The sequence below is a fragment of the Carassius carassius genome, chromosome 46 (assembly GCF_963082965.1).
Source record: "Carassius carassius chromosome 46, fCarCar2.1, whole genome shotgun sequence".
NCBI lineage: Eukaryota > Metazoa > Chordata > Actinopteri > Cypriniformes > Cyprinidae > Carassius > Carassius carassius.
This window is the reverse complement of record NC_081800.1, coordinates 11,365,417-11,382,576: the sequence shown is the minus strand read 5'-3', so window position 1 is coordinate 11,382,576 and position 17,160 is coordinate 11,365,417. Positions and strand designations below refer to the sequence as shown.

General features: G+C 36.2%; 2 protein-coding genes and 1 long non-coding RNA gene across 5 annotated transcripts; all 3 read left to right on the top strand.

The window, feature by feature from the left end:
- The first annotated feature begins 1,927 nt into the window (after positions 1-1,927).
- Positions 1,928-9,723, top strand: LOC132129458 (sodium-dependent lysophosphatidylcholine symporter 1-like). 2 transcript variants are annotated; one of them, XM_059541075.1, is made up of 14 exons: positions 1,928-2,030; positions 2,294-2,413; positions 3,460-3,584; positions 3,774-3,906; positions 4,235-4,313; positions 5,358-5,530; positions 5,627-5,717; positions 6,260-6,381; positions 6,587-6,670; positions 6,951-7,034; positions 7,203-7,315; positions 7,927-8,070; positions 8,282-8,458; positions 8,821-9,723. In XM_059541075.1, the coding sequence occupies exons 1-14, from the start codon at positions 1,950-1,952 to the stop codon at positions 8,861-8,863; spliced, it is 1,569 nt and encodes a 522-aa protein (XP_059397058.1). In that variant the 5' UTR covers positions 1,928-1,949; the 3' UTR covers positions 8,864-9,723. The 2 variants fall into 2 exon arrangements, with proteins under 2 accessions (XP_059397058.1, XP_059397059.1); XM_059541076.1 differs by lacking the exon at positions 8,821-9,723 and having other exon boundaries at positions 7,927-8,062; positions 8,282-8,449.
- Positions 9,724-12,933: 3,210 nt separating this feature from the next.
- Positions 12,934-15,415, top strand: LOC132129372 (peptidyl-prolyl cis-trans isomerase FKBP1A-like). 2 transcript variants are annotated; one of them, XM_059540946.1, is made up of 4 exons: positions 12,934-13,089; positions 13,216-13,263; positions 14,595-14,695; positions 14,865-15,415. In XM_059540946.1, the coding sequence occupies exons 1-4, from the start codon at positions 13,053-13,055 to the stop codon at positions 14,991-14,993; spliced, it is 315 nt and encodes a 104-aa protein (XP_059396929.1). In that variant the 5' UTR covers positions 12,934-13,052; the 3' UTR covers positions 14,994-15,415. The 2 variants fall into 2 exon arrangements, with proteins under 2 accessions (XP_059396929.1, XP_059396928.1); XM_059540945.1 differs by having other exon boundaries at positions 12,938-13,089; positions 14,583-14,695.
- Positions 15,416-15,422: 7 nt separating this feature from the next.
- LOC132129374 (uncharacterized) lies at positions 15,423-16,220 on the top strand. Its single transcript, XR_009428498.1, has 2 exons — positions 15,423-15,663; positions 15,712-16,220. It is a non-coding gene; the product is annotated as an uncharacterized LOC132129374 (long non-coding RNA).
- Positions 16,221-17,160: the final 940 nt, after the last annotated feature.

The window sequence follows — 17,160 nt, the reverse complement described above, 5'->3', positions numbered from 1 at the left end:
TAATTATGTGACTCACCATCTGCTCTGGGATTCTTGAGCAAATTACACCCTTAATTTGAAAGTAAAACAGGCAGCAGTCATCTAGGGCTCTGGAAACCCTCAAATGGCTGTAAGCCCTCTCTCCGACAGCGTTCTCTCCAGTGTGCAGCGCTGTCCACCAGCTCCTTCCACTCATGACACACCAGACGACAGACTCGCACCACCTGATGAGCAGGAAGATTCAGGAGGATCTCCTCAACCACAGCTAGAGGAACAGCTGAAAAGTGGGTCTTTTTCTACTAAGAGCTACAGTAGGCATAGCTACTGAAATTCAAAGTTGTAGACTTTTCAGCTAGTGTGAATCCAGGTTCTTGTATTGTGGATCAGACCGCTCAGTTTTGTTGCTTCCTCACAATTAACTTGGAATGACAGAAAAAGTCCAATAGAAATGTTCCTGATGGAGGCTCTCATGTGGGCACCTTTATGTCAATTGATATCAATTTGACGTCAAATGTTAGTCAAGACTTGATCAAGATGCTGTATAACATAATTTTAAGGTCAGTTTGGACAGCAATTTCTTGCGTAAAAATATGAAGTTAATACACTGAAATTGTTTTAATGTATGCAGCAGGCCAATGTGTTTGACATTCATTTTACATCAAATCAGTTTCATAGTTAAGACATCAAATTTATGTCACATGGACTTCACACATTGACATCAATGATTTGTGTGATGGATTGATATTTATTGCTTTATATGAATTCTTTGTCAGCCTGGTCATGTTTAAGTAACGTTTTTCTTAAATGGGGCATTGGACAGCATTGATTTGACACATCTCTTTTAGATTTAGAAACATGTCCCAGCTGGCAGATGATTTTCAGAAGATCTGAAATTGACATCAAACATTGACAAAAAAAAAAAAAACTCCAAATCAAACTTACGTAATAATAAATTGATGTCCATTTCACATCGACACACTCGTGTCCTTTCTAATGGCTTTCTCTGCTGTTCAACACTACACCAGTAGATGGCGCTATGCTATAGTGAGTGACGGTCTGCTTCAAAAGTATTGACAATCATAGCCAGCTCACTCTCAGGTGGATGCATGTTATATAATGTTAAACAAGTTCTCTTTGGTAACTTTGAACACTTGAATGTGTTTCAATAAGATATGACTATTTCTGCTAGTTTTATATTTATTTCTGGTTAGCATATATCTAGAGCCCTTCTGCAAAGCGGATAATGTGGAATGTCTGATTTCCTGTGACTAATTTCTCAAGATGCACAAAGCTGTATTAAGCTGTTAAAAAATTTTCCATGGTCAGTAGTTATTAGCCATTCCAATTACTTTTGAGAAACGACTAGCACTGTTTTTGCCATGCAGCTGGTCACAAGAGGATAGTAATGGCCACTGTGGTTTTTATACTTTTCCTCTCTAAATAAGATTTGGTTGAGGTGATTACCTATTCAGTTATTAAGTAGAATGAGGTGTGCCTGGAATAGAATAGTTGAGATGTTGATTTAATGAAAAACTGGAGTGGTCTCTTTTTTTTCCCCAGTGCAGTACTATAAACAAATGCTAGAGCACATAATTGCATAAAGCCCAGTTGTTCATCCTATGGAGACAGAATTGCTGCATAATTCCAAATAAATAGATTATGATCCACAAGTAAAGAGATTAACAAAAATGAAACATACTGATAACTACATAGAATTAGATCCACACAGAAATCCTAGAGTTTCACAAACATGAATTAAATTCACAAATTATTTGTGTAACTGGTCTTTCGGCTTTCCGTCACTAGTCGAACAGTTATTCATTACAATTATTTATGAGAGAGAAAAATAATACATTGTTTTTGAAGCAATATTGCGAAAGGAGTATTAGAGGAAGAGCCACGCCCACTTTGCAAAAGTATAAGAGGCAGTAAACTATAACTGGCAACTCTTAGATAAAGATAACTGAACGATGGCCAACAATAGTGTCAATGTATTGGACGAGCAAACAGACGAAAATATCTGTGCCACGGAAAATGACGACAATCAACCGGTATGAGACTTTATAAATAATTATTTGTTAACCGGAGGTTTTAATGATGCTTGTAAAGTGGGTACCGAGCTTGTAAATTACAGCATCGAGGGAACTTATAGATGTTGCTCATTTTAAACAGTTAGCATTTGAGAATAAACTAATGTTTTTATTATTATTTATTTATTTATTTATTTATTTTTTGTTTGTCTGTCTCGTGTTAACGTTGAAATATAGCATAATTCATGCTGAATAACTGATGCTTACGCGTTGATCTGATGCAGAAAACTCCCGGCATCCCTTTATCCAGAAAACTGTGCTATGCAGTTGGAGGAATGCCTTATCAAATGACTGCAACCGCCAAGGGCTTTTTCATGCAGATCTTTTTACTGGATGTTGTGAAGGTAAGTATGTAAGGATAGAAGCTGCGGTCTTTAAAAGCTGTCATTGGTGACCATATAGATCACAACCTCTAACATAATGGATGTCCTCTGTACAAATTCAGTTTCTTTTACTAATGGTATCGGTTTAAATATATATCTTATGCATAACATATGTTAAATCTGTATGGGCAAAGAGGCTGCGTTATAAGCATTGCCCATAAGTTCTGAAGAAAGTATATATTAGGGAAAAACATTTGGTTTTAAACTCTACCACACCCATTAATTTTGATAGTTAACAGGAAATCACCCTACACAATGGAAATTACAGTGTTATTAGCAGTCAGATGCACATATGACTTACATTATATTTTACTGGCTTTTTAACTGTGTAAACGTTTGAACTTTATATAATGCAATCTGCTGTACAATCAACTTAACGGAGCTTCACTTTCCATCAGAATATAAGCAGAATTGTGATATAGTTAATATGACCGATTAGACAAAAAAAAACATTTTTATAATATTCTGATGTTCTTCTCCTTGTCTTATTTGCTTACATTGATAATGTATTTCTATTGTCTGTTGATTTCTAATGTCCTTTTGAGAGTGGTGTAGCTCTAGTGGTTAAAGATATGGGCTGGTAAATGTAAGGTTGTAGCATCAAATCCTGTCTATTCACTTTCCTTGTGTGCTGTTTTGAGGGCTGTTTCTATCAGTTTGTGAAACACAATTACTAGCTGATCTGTGGTTCTAAAAACAACTGAGCATTAATAAAATGCATGACCTTCATAACTCGCATGCGTATCTCTTCCTGAATTTGCATGTCATGTTTGCATGCCACATTCAACAGTATTTAGCTAAACTGTTAGCGCAGGAAGTGAAAGGAACATGTGAAAGGTCCTGTGAAAGTTAATACATTTTGTATTTTAACAGCTTGGTGGGACATTATTTGACATGTAACTGCATTTTCATGCTACAAAATGTATAGGGCACAGTGAGTTTTAGAAATTTTAGGAGGAATTTTAAGAGAAACCCGTAATTTTCTTCTATCAATATGTTTGTTATAGATGGGAGCTTTTTCTGCATCCATCATTCTCTTCCTTGGTCGAGCTTGGGATGCCATTTCGGATCCTCTGATTGGATATGCTGTGAGCAAGAGTGGCCGGACCAGAATTGGCAAACTTATTCCTTGGTGAGTGTACTGGTTAATGTCAGACTGGCTGTGTAAAGCACTTCCTCAACTCTCTTTTAGATATTTCACAGTTTGACCAGAAGCTGCTTATGTTCATATTTCCAGTTGTGATCATATAAACTATAGCATATGGTACTCAAATGGATTCTTTTAAAAACTACTCTGTGCTCAACTTCACTCTTTACGTAGGATTGTGTTCACAATGCCACTTGGGGTCCTATCATACGTTATGCTCTGGTATACCCCACAGGACACCATGTCCCCTGCCTTCCGTTTCGGCTGGTACTTCACATGGTGCTGTCTGTTTGACACCTTCATGAGTGTAAGCCCACTATTACCACTATCTTCCCACAGTTAACTGTTGTTTTAAAGATTTAGAATAAAAGATGTTTGGCTGTTTATGACATTTCCTGCATAGGGGGATTTTTTTTATTAGAATATTTAATAATACATTAGAATGCAAATTCAGCATACACTGTAAACAAATATACAGTGTCACTATGATGTCAACCTCATGGTGATATCATACTGTACTGCATAATTAAATATTGTCCTCACCACTGTAATTTTCAGACAGCTGTTTGTTTATAACGTGTTATATGATTCATAACTGACTCTAAAGCCATTTTGCCTGTCTCTGTCTCATTCAGTGCTACCATGTGCCATATTCTTCCCTAAACATGTTTCTGGGGGGGAATCAGAAGGATCGTGATTCAGCCACTGGTTACAGTAAGAAAATATAGCCGCAAGTGTCAATAGATGATTAGGTGAAAGAATTGCCAAGTATCTTATGTTCTAGTTTTTATGTTTTTATTGCAAAGTCAACAGTATTGAATCTCCACTGATATTGGAAGTTTTAGTTTGATGAGCAGCTTTCAAAAATACATGTCAGTTCCAAAATGGACAGCTGAAAAGAAATCAGGAAAACTTCCCAGCCGTTCACACTGATTTAGGATTGCGATTAAAAGGATTTATATTACCTTCGTGTAAACACCAGTATTGCACCCTTCATCTATCTTTTCCATTCATATAAATGGCTGATAATTTAGAAATTACTGTTAGTCCCTCATAGTATCAGAAATTCATGTCCTTGTGAACAAAGTTTTCTGACAATATAATCACAAGATAAAGGCCAATTTCTTATTATGGGCCACACCCAAATGTAAATGGTGAAAAACTTTGAATTGATATTTGAATTTAAATTTAAGGAAGTAGAATAACAATGAACCAAAAAACTGGTTGGAGCCAGTAGCCTCATGGACAGAGCTCCAACATACACAGCAGCTTTGCCTCTGGTTACCTGAGTTTGATTGGGCCCAAGGTATTTTGCTGATCCTGTTACCCTCTCTCTGCCCCATGCTTTCCAGTCTGATCTGTATACTGTCCTATCCAAAAAAGGCCCAAAATATAACTTTAATGAACTGAAATTCAAAGACATTCAAAAATGCAAAAAATAAAACAATAAAGAAAAGCAAAGCAAAAAAAAAAAAGAAGAAAAATTTGAATGTTGGTTAGACAAAATCTTGTTTGATTGGTTTGAAAAATGTTTAAAAGCTTGGGAATTTGGACGTTTTACAAACAGAGAGAACAATAGGTCCTGTTATGCATGATGATCCACTTCCTCAGCGAAGAAACATGCTTTCTCCAACATTTTTTTTCTAAGCCAGAGATAGCCAGAGAGAGAACTGGGATATATGGGGCATAACCTTAGCTGAGATCTGTTTTCTGTATAAAAGAGAAGTGTCAAGAACTTAGTTCTCTCTCACGATACAGGAATGGGCATGGAAGTGTTTGCTACCCTGGCAGGAGCTGCCATTCAGGGTCAGATAGTTGGGGTGCACCATGCCAGGAGGACAAAAGTCTGCAGTTTACAGAATGGCACGGAAGGGGCTTCTGGGAACCACACAGACTCACTGGATGACATATCTGACAGTCTACAAAATATAGTGAGGCATAGAGAACATCCTATTACTGCATATAGTGGAATTTGTTTAGTACTGATGTTGCAAAGTTTTAGCTGATTTGTCTTTTAATTTCTACAGAGAAGAGCCTATTTGACTGGAGCATTAGTATTAGGAATGCTGTACTTCCTTTGCTGCCTCGTGCTTTTTCTTGGAGTGAAGGAGCATTTGGGTAGGTCCAAATGAGTTAACATGAGTTAAAATGCTAACATCTGTTGTCTTGTGTACCACATGTTCTTTCAGTAAGTTTGAAACACATACATAAATACACTGCCTGGCCAAAAAAAAACCACTTGCTTTTAATAAGCAAATATTTAAGAGTTTATGATTGCATCGTTATTGCAGTGATTAACATGTTTCTTAGGTGTTATATGTTTGGCAATAATTATTTAATTTCTTTAAAAAAAATCATGTCAGAAGACATATCTCATGGGTCAGATAGTGGGAGTGCTCCCACTGTCAATACAAGGTCTCTGCCAAAAATGAATGCAAATCCTGATAGAAAAAATCTTTTCATGGCTTTTCATGGTTCATTTCAAGGTTGTAAAAACAATGACAGGACGAATGCACACCGTAGTCAAAGCTAAATGCAGTCCAACAAAATATTAGAGTGTGCTACTATGTTTTTGGCCATGCAGTGTATTTGGCCAGTTTACTTAATGCAGTGATTCAAGACTATTATAATGATTTTTATATGTCTACTTCTCATTTTAGCCCCTCTAAGTAAACTGGACAGCATAAATGTCCCCTATCTAACTGGAATGAAGATGGTGGTGAGACACACTCCATATGTGTGGCTTGTATTTGGCTTCCTATTTGCTTCACTTGCCTTCCAGGTAAGACATTTTTCTGTTCAAATTATGAATGTATTTTTATGGTTGTTAAACATAAAAATACCACAATAGCATTTTAATATTGCCTTGAAAGATGGTCTGCATGATTTTTGATATTAGTCACTGAGTGGATTTAAATTAAAGAATTAAAAAATATGTATTTTTATAAAGTATGACAGTTGCATAATGATAAGAATATTTGTTTCAGATGGCTCAGGGGAATTTCGCCCTCTTCTGTACTCATGCAGCGAATATGGGAGCATATTTCCAGCATCTTGTTCTTATATTACTGGTGAGGGATACTACAAGAAGCTATTTCTCCCTGATCTGATCCGTAAAAATAACTTTCATAGGTGTAAACTTATGTAGCCAGGTTTCTTCAATATATTAAATAATAATTTTTTTTTTTTTGTAATTTTGTTATTTTATTATATTAATTCAGTTATATAATTATATAAAATCACAACTTTTTTTTTAATGATCTCACATTTATGTTACAGATTACAGAAAATGTTTATACTTTTAATTTAATTATATTGTTAGTTTCAGACCTGTAATCTTTTCTTGTGCAGACATCAGCTACAATATCCATCCCAATGTGGCAGACACTACTGGTCAAAAAAGGCAAGAAGACCACCATATTCATCGGCCTATCAGTGAGTACCACTCTATATTTCTAATGAGATTATTCATGGCTGCACAGAAAGGAAATAGGAATGCTATAACAAGTACATTATACACAGCATATATCAGCATGCTATTTGTTTCTATGTTTTAAAACTGGAATAGTTTCCCATTTTCACCCTTTCTCCTCTTCTCTGCAGGTATATATCCCAGCTCTAATTGTGATATCCCTAGTGAAAAATAATTTACCCATCTTCATTATTATGTCCATGTTATCTGGCACAAGTCTGGCAGCCCTCTATCTGCTCCCTTGGTAATTTAACTCTCATGTAATCTCTCTTTTATGGTTAGACCTCTCGTTCCACCAATACGTATTCCAACCAGTGTTTTTCTTTTGCATTATTGAACAGTTATCCTAACCCAGATGGTAGTCAGCTGGGAATTAGTTGTATGATATGTTCATCATTATAATGTTGTGTTGATTCAAAATTACATCATACTGAAATTAGATTGCAACAGAAACTGAAACTTATCAGTCCAGGCAACCCTTTTCCAATTTTCTATTGTCCAATTTTGGTGAGCCTGTGCAAGTCGTAGCCTCAGTTTCCTGTTCTTAGCTGACATGAGTGGCCTGTCACTGTTTAAAGGTTTGATGTGTTGTGCGTATCAGAAATGTTCTTCTACATACCTTGGTTGTAACAAGTGGTTATTTGAGTTTCTGATGCCATGAAGTTTAGTTTGAACTTCAGCAGATCATATTGACAATATCTACATACCTATATGCATTGAGTTATATATGCATTAGATATATGCTTTAATAAGCAGTTGAACAGGTGTGCCTAATAAAGTTGTCAGTGAGTTATATATATTTGAATATGTATATGAAACGTCATACTGTATAACCAGGTTATTTATTTATTTTAGGTCAATGTTGCCAGATGTAGTGGACGACTTCAAAGTCAAGAACCCATCATGCCAGGATCTAGAACCATTGTTCTACTCCTGCTACGTTTTCTTCAACAAATTTGGAGGAGGCATGTCTGTTGGAGTCTCTACTTTGGTTCTACAGTAAGAGCTTTCTCCAGTCAGATTTTTTATAGTTGGTAATACAGGTGTTGAATCCAAAACAATTCAGCACTGAGTGAGAATAAATGGCAGTGGAAGGGATGTGGGTTCATCTACGCACCACATCTTTTTTTTGAGCCCCCATAAACCTACAGCTTCTGTGATTCATTCATGTGAAAGCTTCATGTGATGTTCTCCTTCCCTATCTCTTCAGCTTTGCAGGATACAAGCCTGGTGCTTGTAAACACAATCCAGAGGTCATATACTCGCTGCAGGTGCTCTTCGCTCCGGTGCCAATCTGCCTGCTGCTCATCGGTTTGGTGATTTTTTACTTCTATCCCATCAATGAAGAGCGACGGAGGAAAATCCAGGATGCATTAAGAAAAGCAGGGTATGTGTTTCTGTCTGTTTTCTTTTGATTGAAGGTCGTGATCAACCTGAAGATGTTTATTCAGTTCAGTCATGTGACATTAATGCTTTCTACAAAATTTAAAAAAGAAAATAGGACAGAAGCAATGCTCACATCAAAAAGAGCATGCTGTTTTTTTTTTTTCTTGTCACTCACCACAACTTCCTTTGACACAGAAGCAACTTCTTTTACGCTGAAAACAAAGATTTGTTTACTTCAGCGGAAATTAAAGCAAAATATGTTCAGTGATGTCACACTGTATTTTAGTTTTGCATAAGGTGCTTGAGAGGTTACAACAGCTGTAATAACTGTGCCATCATTGTGTGTTACCTTTATGTACACAGGACAGAGACCGGCTTGAAAGGAGAAGAAGAGCTGAGCCTTTAAAGTAATCTGTGGCTTTCACTACTTTTGTTTCACTGCTGAACTGTTGATCATGAACATACTTTGTTTTCAGCTCAGTGTAAAGGCTCTTTCATTGTGCATTGTGAATATTTTTTAATCCTGCTTCAGGGGACCTCAACCCCATTTAGGAGACTCAGTAATCATAAACACTTATATCAGGTCAGGGAGATCTTTACTAATGAGCTGAATTACAGTAGATGAATAAAAGAGACACTCAGAGCGTGCAGTGCTAAGGGCCCCTTAGGACTAGAATTGAGAAACATTAGTGCACTTGAGGGTGCAGTGTGCAATTTCCACACCATATACAGACGAACAGATACTCCTGCCTCAAAACCATATTAAGCCAGTGTTGCAGTGTGAAAAGTGTTTATATCAACCAGTGAATAAACCAGCAAATGGTTTACTGATAAGTGTCTCTGCATATTACAGTTTTTTTTATTGCTAAAAAGTTTTAGGCTATTTGAGGCACATACAGTGAAAGCATTCATTCATATATTCATTCGTTCAGACCAAGTCTGCAGAACTGCAAGCTCATTATCTGTCCTTGTGTTTAATTAACAAAAAACTGCTATTTAAATGCCACACTTAATTATTGATTACTTACACCCTATGGCAATGTGTGAAAACATTAATACATGATACACATAATGTAAATCTACTAGGGCTGTTAAACCGATTAATCGTGATTAATCACATCCAAAATAAAAGTTTGTGAACACATAATATATGAGTGTGTAAGATATATATGGTATGTAATATATATTTATATATAATACAAATCATATCTAAACATGAATATACATGTAAATATTTCGTAAAAATATGCATGTATGTGCGTGTATTTATATATACATATATACGGTACACAAATACATTGTGTAAACACAAACTTTTATTTTAGAAGCAATTAATTGCAATTAATCGATTTGACAGCCCTAAATAATACCTAATTTGATCACTTAGAAATTAAAACGCAATGTTTTTAGCAACAAATACATTTTTCACACTTGCATTTCTCTTACAGTACTTTGTAAATGTACAAATATGCATACATCTTTATTTTTATAAAGCTTTAAATGCAGTAACAAATTCTGCTGTAAAGTATCATTAAACAACTCAAGTCAGCGATGATTCAGTTCAGTTCAAGAACAGTAAGGCTCATCAATTGTGCATCCACACTGTATATACAGTGTATTTTTGTACATACATGTGCATGTGAGTGCTCAGACAAACTCCTGTGCACTCCACTGCACAATGAACAATCAAAAGATACAAGATAGTAGTGTTTTACATTTGTCATATCCATGTGTAGTTATGCATTTATATCATTTTATTTTTGTGCGTTCAGTTACAATGCAAAAATTATTATTATTATTCTTTTTATATAAAAGTTATATTTGTTTTGACAGAAGTGTTTGCTTTTGAAAGTGATGTGTAATGTTTTGCATTTTGAGTGCATGTTTTGTGTGTAAAGTTTAGAGAAAAGGAGCCATAGTTTCAGAAACTAGAAGCAATTTTAAAACAAGTGCAAGCTGGGAGAGTTTGTTTGTAACAGAACTTTTATTCCACAATGGTAATGACGATAATAATGTAAAAGTGTATTAATAAACAGCAACGTCCAAATATGTGCATGGTCTTCTATGGGAGGCCGTTTGAGGTGAAACCCATCGAAAACTTGTGATACACACTGAAACACTTGCGATACACACTGAAACACTTGCGATACACACTGAAACACTTGCGATACACACTGAAACACTTGCGATACACACTGAAACACTTGCGATACACACTGAAACACTTGCAATACACACTGAAACACTTGCAATACACACTGAAACACTTGCGATACACACTGAAACACTTGCGATACACACTGAAACACTTGTACGTATAAGTGAAACACTATATATCTGTGCAAATATATAAAAACTTTGAAACACTCTCGTGTGTGAGAGAGCATTAACATTTTCAGTGTGTCCGGAAGTCGTTTCATTGCAACCGGAAGTTATACTTCTTCTTCTTCTTCGGTTTTATGGCGGGTAGCACCAAAGTTAGGTGCATTATCGCCACCTACTGTATTGGAGTGTGAACAAGAGTTTACCCTTTCAAAACGTGAGAAAAATAATAATAATATAAAATAAAAAAATATATATTTTTTTTACATAAATACAATTTCACCCATTAACCGGAAGTTATAGCTCAAATATTATCCTCATATATTCTGACTAAATGAACTGAAGGACACGGGAAAGAAAATGTAAAAAAAAAATAAAAAAAAAATCAGATTTGGCAATAACACACAAGTGATCACATACGAAAAAGCCTAGTGTAAAGAATAACAACAAATACCTCACTTTTTAAACAAGTTTGGAAGGAGCCATATATGTGGAGAATATTTGAGCTATAACTTCCTGTTGCAATGAAATGACTTCCGGACACACTGAAAATGTTTATGCTCTCTCACATGTGAGAATGTTTGAAAGTGCAGTCTTTGTGCAGGCACAACAGTACGTGGGCAATTACAGGGTATATGCAAAGAGTTTCTAAGTAACCGCATGTCTTTCATATATTTGCAAAGATAAATAGTGTTTCACATGTATGCGTAAGTGATTCACTTGTACACAAGTGTTTCAGTGTGTATTGCAAGTGTTTCAGTGTGTATCGCAAGTGTTTCAGTGTGTATCGCCAGTGATTTAGTGTGTATCGCAAGTGTTTCAGTGTGTATCGCAAGTGATTCACTTGTACGCACAAGTGTTTCAGTGTGTATCACAAGTTTTCAATGGGTTTCGCCTCAAACGGCCTCCCATAGTCTTCTTTTGCGCACGGCGCCCCCTTCTGGTCAATAGTCCGATTAAAAACGTGTTGGGTTATTACATACATTACCTGCTATCTGGAATCGCCCCCTGATGATGTTGATGCCTAAATAACAAATGGTTTATCAGGGGCGTTTATGCTGGGATGTTACAGAACTTACTATTTCATGTATATTTCATGGATGCACTGAAAAAAAATCTATGCTACTTTTATGGGACTTTTGCAGGAGGTAGTGGGACAAAACATGAAGGTTGCGGGTCGGAATGGGACCAGATAACATATATTTCTGCGGGTGTGGGACTGAAAAAATCCCACGTAGGTCTCTAGTTCACGGAAGGGGCTTGTGGATATATGTGCTACTCCAGTGTCACGGTTGGTAAACCGTGATCTCGGGGTGTTTGCACTTTGTGGTGAAATCTGTGTGTTTCGCGTCTACACTGATAACTAATCAGTGTAGACGCGAAACACACAGATTGGACGTCTCCGTTAATTGTCATCAGCAACATGCTTTCACTCATTACTTATCCACTATATATTGGCTTGTCTCACGTCTTGTGTTTGTGAGATCGTTGTTTAATGTCGGTTACCCTGTTTGTTGGCTTTAGTGTTGTCTGCGTTGGATGTCTGTGTTTTTCCCCAGAACCTCATCCCCTCTCCGCACATCCACTCAGCCACGGACACTTACCTTCGGCTCTATTCCTCGCACGCAGCTCCTGTGCCATCCTCTCCTGCTGCCTACTCACCGTCATCATCCGGACTACTCACCTTCTCTCCGCCATCATCCGGATTCCTCACCGCCTCACCACCACCACGGAGTATCGTCTTCTCAGCCTCATTGTTCCTTTGTGTCATATTGTTCATCTCACTTCATTAAAACTGTTAACTCGCATCTATTTCCTGCCTTTCCTTCACCCCCTCCGTCACATCCAGTCACCCACAACACTACAGATGAAATGAGTGTTGAGATAATGTTATGTAACAGGAAGTTCACAATGAACAGGAGACTGCGAGATTCATCCTTGTTTTTGTTTTTACTTAGTAGGCTATTTAAAAACGTTGTTATTTGCTTTTTAAAATGATAGGCCAATTGTATTTTTCTTTCACTTGTGCATAACAAATCGAACGGGTCACATGTGTCATCAGATGGATTTATATTAAAATAAGCCGCGATTCCACCGCTGGAACTTAAGGATCTAAATAAAGTTCCGTGTAAAAAAACAAATTGCCTCTTAGTGCTCTGCTATTGGACCCTCTCCCAGTTTTCCCGCTGTGGTCACGTGACCCGACAGCATCGCTCATCTCTGGCTACAAACAGCTGTGAGCGAGACAGTGTGCACGAGGGCTCTTCAGAGACATGGGAGTAGAGCTCGAGACCACAACCCCCGGAGATGGTAAAATCACCCCTAATGCAGCTTCTATTACGTAAAGTAGAGTTTTATTTGTAAGTCTGCGTGCATTTAACAGCATTATATTATTGTCTCCTGCTCCCGTTTCTCCTCCTCGCGCTGCTTTTACAGGGAGGACTTTCCCCAAAAAAGGACAGACATGTGTGGTGCATTACGTTGGTGAGTTGAATTTCAGATTTTCTTTTGGTGGTGTACTTATGTTGTGTTTTTGTGGCCGTATGTGGATTTTTGTACATGGGGAATTTATAATAACTGACTTAATTTAGAGAAAAAGGTCAAATGCATCTTTCCAAACAGACGTGCAATCCGACAGGTCAATCCGACGTTGAGTGTTAAAATTGCTCGTATCTGAAGAGTGGCAGTGCTGTAAAGATACAGTAAAATATACAAAGGAAGACAAGGCTATTATGTATTATTAGTTGTGTATTGTTTACACGCACGGGCATTTGTCCACAGACCTGACAGCTGAGATTGAACAGATTTAATAGACGCTCGTGTGATTCAGTCTGTGTTGGACAGCGAGGCTGGCAGTGTCTGATAGACGGATTATCACTGTCTGGAGTGAGTCGACCCCCCTGGGATGATGTGATTGCCTTTTAATCGTTCAAACTAACCAAGAACCCATTTGATCATTAACTTAATCGAATTTTGGAAAGTTTATCACACAGTTGAATTAATGTTGACAAACTGCCTGCAGTATTGCATACACTGCTTGTAGCCTACTTTATGCAGCATTGATATAATATTCAACATTGTGCCAAAAGAGCCCACATTTCTGTCTTTTTGAAAAAAAAAAAACTGTTGCATTTTCTGAATCTTTTTTTGTTTGTTTTTAAATTCTTTATTATATTTGATGCACTCTCTCCCCTTCCACATCTCTTAAAATTGTTAACTTTTTTTTAACAATTTCTTAATTATTTCTAATTTGTCAGTTTACTAAAGCAAATAAACTTAAAATAAGGAAGAGACAAATTATAACAAAAGAATGAAAAAGTATCGAGCAGAGAGGAAGGCAAAGCACTCCAAACTAATTTCCACCTTGTGCTTCAGGACTTCCGTTTCATTATTTCTTTATTACATGGGAAGAAGAGTGGGAGATTTTCTAGATATTCTGCCTTTGAACTTGATTTATATTCACATGGAGTCATAGAAACAGGTCAGAAAGAGCCATTGTTGTTAAAGAGAATTAGAGTATAAATGTACTGAATAAATTTAACTGATGCTTGCTTTGTGTTAACGAGTGGATCAGTGACTCTTTTCTCCTTGACTTGTCTTTATGTGTACATTACTCTACATTTGCCATGTTCTTGAAAGAGGTCGGTCTCATATCCTGATCATTTACTGCTATTAAACATGGGTTAGAGAGACACAAAACCTCCCTGATAGAACAGAACAATAATAAAGTGGCCTGTTTATCTGATGCTCTAACCTCATTTCCTGTTTTTCTGGCCTCGTCCCTTTCCTTCTTAAATCTTGAGGCTCTCTGACAGATGGACGGAAGTTCGACTCTTCCCGTGACCGTGAGAAGCCATTTAAGTTCAAGATTGGTAAACAGGAAGTAATCCGTGGCTGGGAGGAAGGTATTGCACAGGTATGTGATGGTGTTTTGTCCACTCAGAATATCATGTGTAACACTTTTTGAGTTAAATTAAGGTTAAATGGTGTCTTAATGAAGCAGTACCAAATCCAGACAGCCTAGGACTGATATTTCAATAAAAAAAAAAAAAACATTCACATAATTTATGTTTGTGTGACTTTAGATGAGTGTGGGCCAACGTGCAAAGCTGACATGTTCACCTGATTATGCCTACGGTAATAAAGGCCATCCTGGGATTATTCCCCCAAATGCCACCCTCATCTTCGATGTGGAGCTTCTCAGTCTGGAATGATTTAATCCTCTTCACTGCCTTTTGTTAATTTTTCATAACTTTATTAATGTTTCATGTGTCAACATTTTTTGTCTTAACATTATAATCCTGATTAAATCAATTTTCTCTTTCTGTCAGGCCATATTAATATAAAAATTGTTAGTCATTCTTCTCCTAACCATGTTTATTCAGCATCCCACCCTACAGTTTTAGGCATATTATGTAAAGATCAGTGCTTTACTTTACCAGAGTTCTCCAATATTTCATCTTTTGCTTTGGTCACATTTCATCAGAAATAATTTTTTATTATTTTTCTATCATTTTACCTAATTGATACGATACCAAATCACCAAAAACCTTGCAATGTCCTTAATCTGAAAAACTTTGAACGAACCCTTTAGACTTCTCTTCACTTGTGACTTTTTCTTACACTGTGATTGTTGTTGACCTTATCCCTGAATAGTACTTCAAAAAAAGAGAACATATATTTATCTTAAAGATGTTATGCTTGGGATATAAAAATGTGCATATTTATTGCATTGTTACATTTTAGATTGAATAAATTAATACATTACATTTAAAACCTTTTAACATTAACCATTATATAAAGTTGGTAATTTCTAGTCAGAATTGTTGAGTTTGAACAAGTCTGCTGATTTTAATTAGTACAAAGAAGCAAATTCTTGATTCAGTCCTTGTGCTTCATTGTGTGTTTGACTCCTGCCAGGAGTACCACTAGTTGTGATTATTTACAAAGTGACCATATCAACTGAAAAAGTGCTATCATAATACCTGAAACCAAACTTTGTGGTAGACAAGGCTGCTTAATATAAAATGATGAAGTATGAAGTGATACCACTGCTATTTCTGTCATTTTGATGTGCAACATTTTTTATATATAGTTTTTGTATATTGTTTGTTCTGTTTTATTAACATGCAACTATTTGGATTTTTTTTTAAATGTTTTTATTTTGTTCTGTGTCTGATTAAGTTGTGTAGTTGAGTAGGTGGCACATTTTGCACCGCAGCAATGGATGCATGCCACTATCATTAATACTAATATGTGTGTTGAGTTTAAGAAATTGTAAGCATGTTATCTGCCTCAAAATCACCAGAAAATATTCAAGTTTGACACGTTGCCATGGCAACAATATTTTAGCTATCAATATCTCCTCAACAGTATATATTACAGTATTACAACATGTTTTGACATTATTCTGATGCAGTTAAAAGAAAATCAAGTAAAAATACGATGCTTTAGTGCTTAAGGATTTTGTGATCATGTTTCACTGTTCATTGTATTGTCAAATCTCAAATCAATCCATTAACTTGCTAATTGATATCTATAACTGATGGGCACCTTCTGTTCTCATGGAGATTGGAAAATTAGTTTTCAGTGATGGACAAAGATCTGAAAAACAAAATGAGGGGTTGTGGCTTCTTAGTACATTGTGACATAGATGTGCCATACAGTACACTACTTGCCATTCATATTAACATAATGATGCTTAATTATTTGCAGCCATGACCATGCTGCCTAGACAATAGATGTGATTAGACTGGATGCAGATACAGTGATAGTACTCTTGTTTTGACAGGGAAATCATTTTGAATTTAAAGGATATCTGCAGATGCTTAAACACTTGAGTAGATGCTGGCAATTTCTGTGATTAAAAGTCAAGCATCAAATATATGGCTTTATATTCCTGTAATGCACTCTATATTTATGTATTGTCTTAAAGACAATAAAAAATCCAAACATGCTATAAAGTGCTTTTACATTTTTTTGGAAAATTTTGTTCGTTTGTGTCCTTTCAGCGTAGTACCCTCACTGACAACGTATGTCCACTAATAATCCCTTATGTTATTTTATTGATACTGCTAATATAATTAAATGAAATCCGAAAAGCTAGATACATTTACCTTAAAATTTTATTGAAGCAGATTTACAATGAGATCCAAAATTAATTATTTTACAGCTGATCTATGGTTCAGCTTTGTTATGGAAGCTGTTGTATAACACATAAATCAGAATCAATCCAGCATGTATATATAGCTACAATACTTCAAATGACTGGTCATTTTATGTTGTTGTTACTGAACTAAATATGATATATTGGTAGAACTAATAACTTGGTATTCCAGCACTGCCATTTAGAAGAAGAAGAAAAAAAAAGACCACAGGCAG

Excerpts from the sequence above, each read along its gene's own strand:
- LOC132129458 (XM_059541075.1), top strand. The coding sequence starts at position 1,950 with ATGGCCAACAATAGTGTCAATGTATTGGACGAGCAAACAGACGAAAAT. Across the intron at positions 7,035-7,202 it reads CCATATTCATCGGCCTATCA|GTATATATCCCAGCTCTAAT; the intron begins GTGAGTACCACT and ends TCTTCTCTGCAG. Across the intron at positions 8,071-8,281 it reads GTCTCTACTTTGGTTCTACA|CTTTGCAGGATACAAGCCTG; the intron begins GTAAGAGCTTTC and ends CTATCTCTTCAG.
- LOC132129372 (XM_059540945.1), top strand. The coding sequence starts at position 13,053 with ATGGGAGTAGAGCTCGAGACCACAACCCCCGGAGATG. Across the intron at positions 13,090-13,215 it reads GACCACAACCCCCGGAGATG|GGAGGACTTTCCCCAAAAAA; the intron begins GTAAAATCACCC and ends CTGCTTTTACAG. Across the intron at positions 13,264-14,582 it reads ATGTGTGGTGCATTACGTTG|GCTCTCTGACAGATGGACGG; the intron begins GTGAGTTGAATT and ends TTAAATCTTGAG.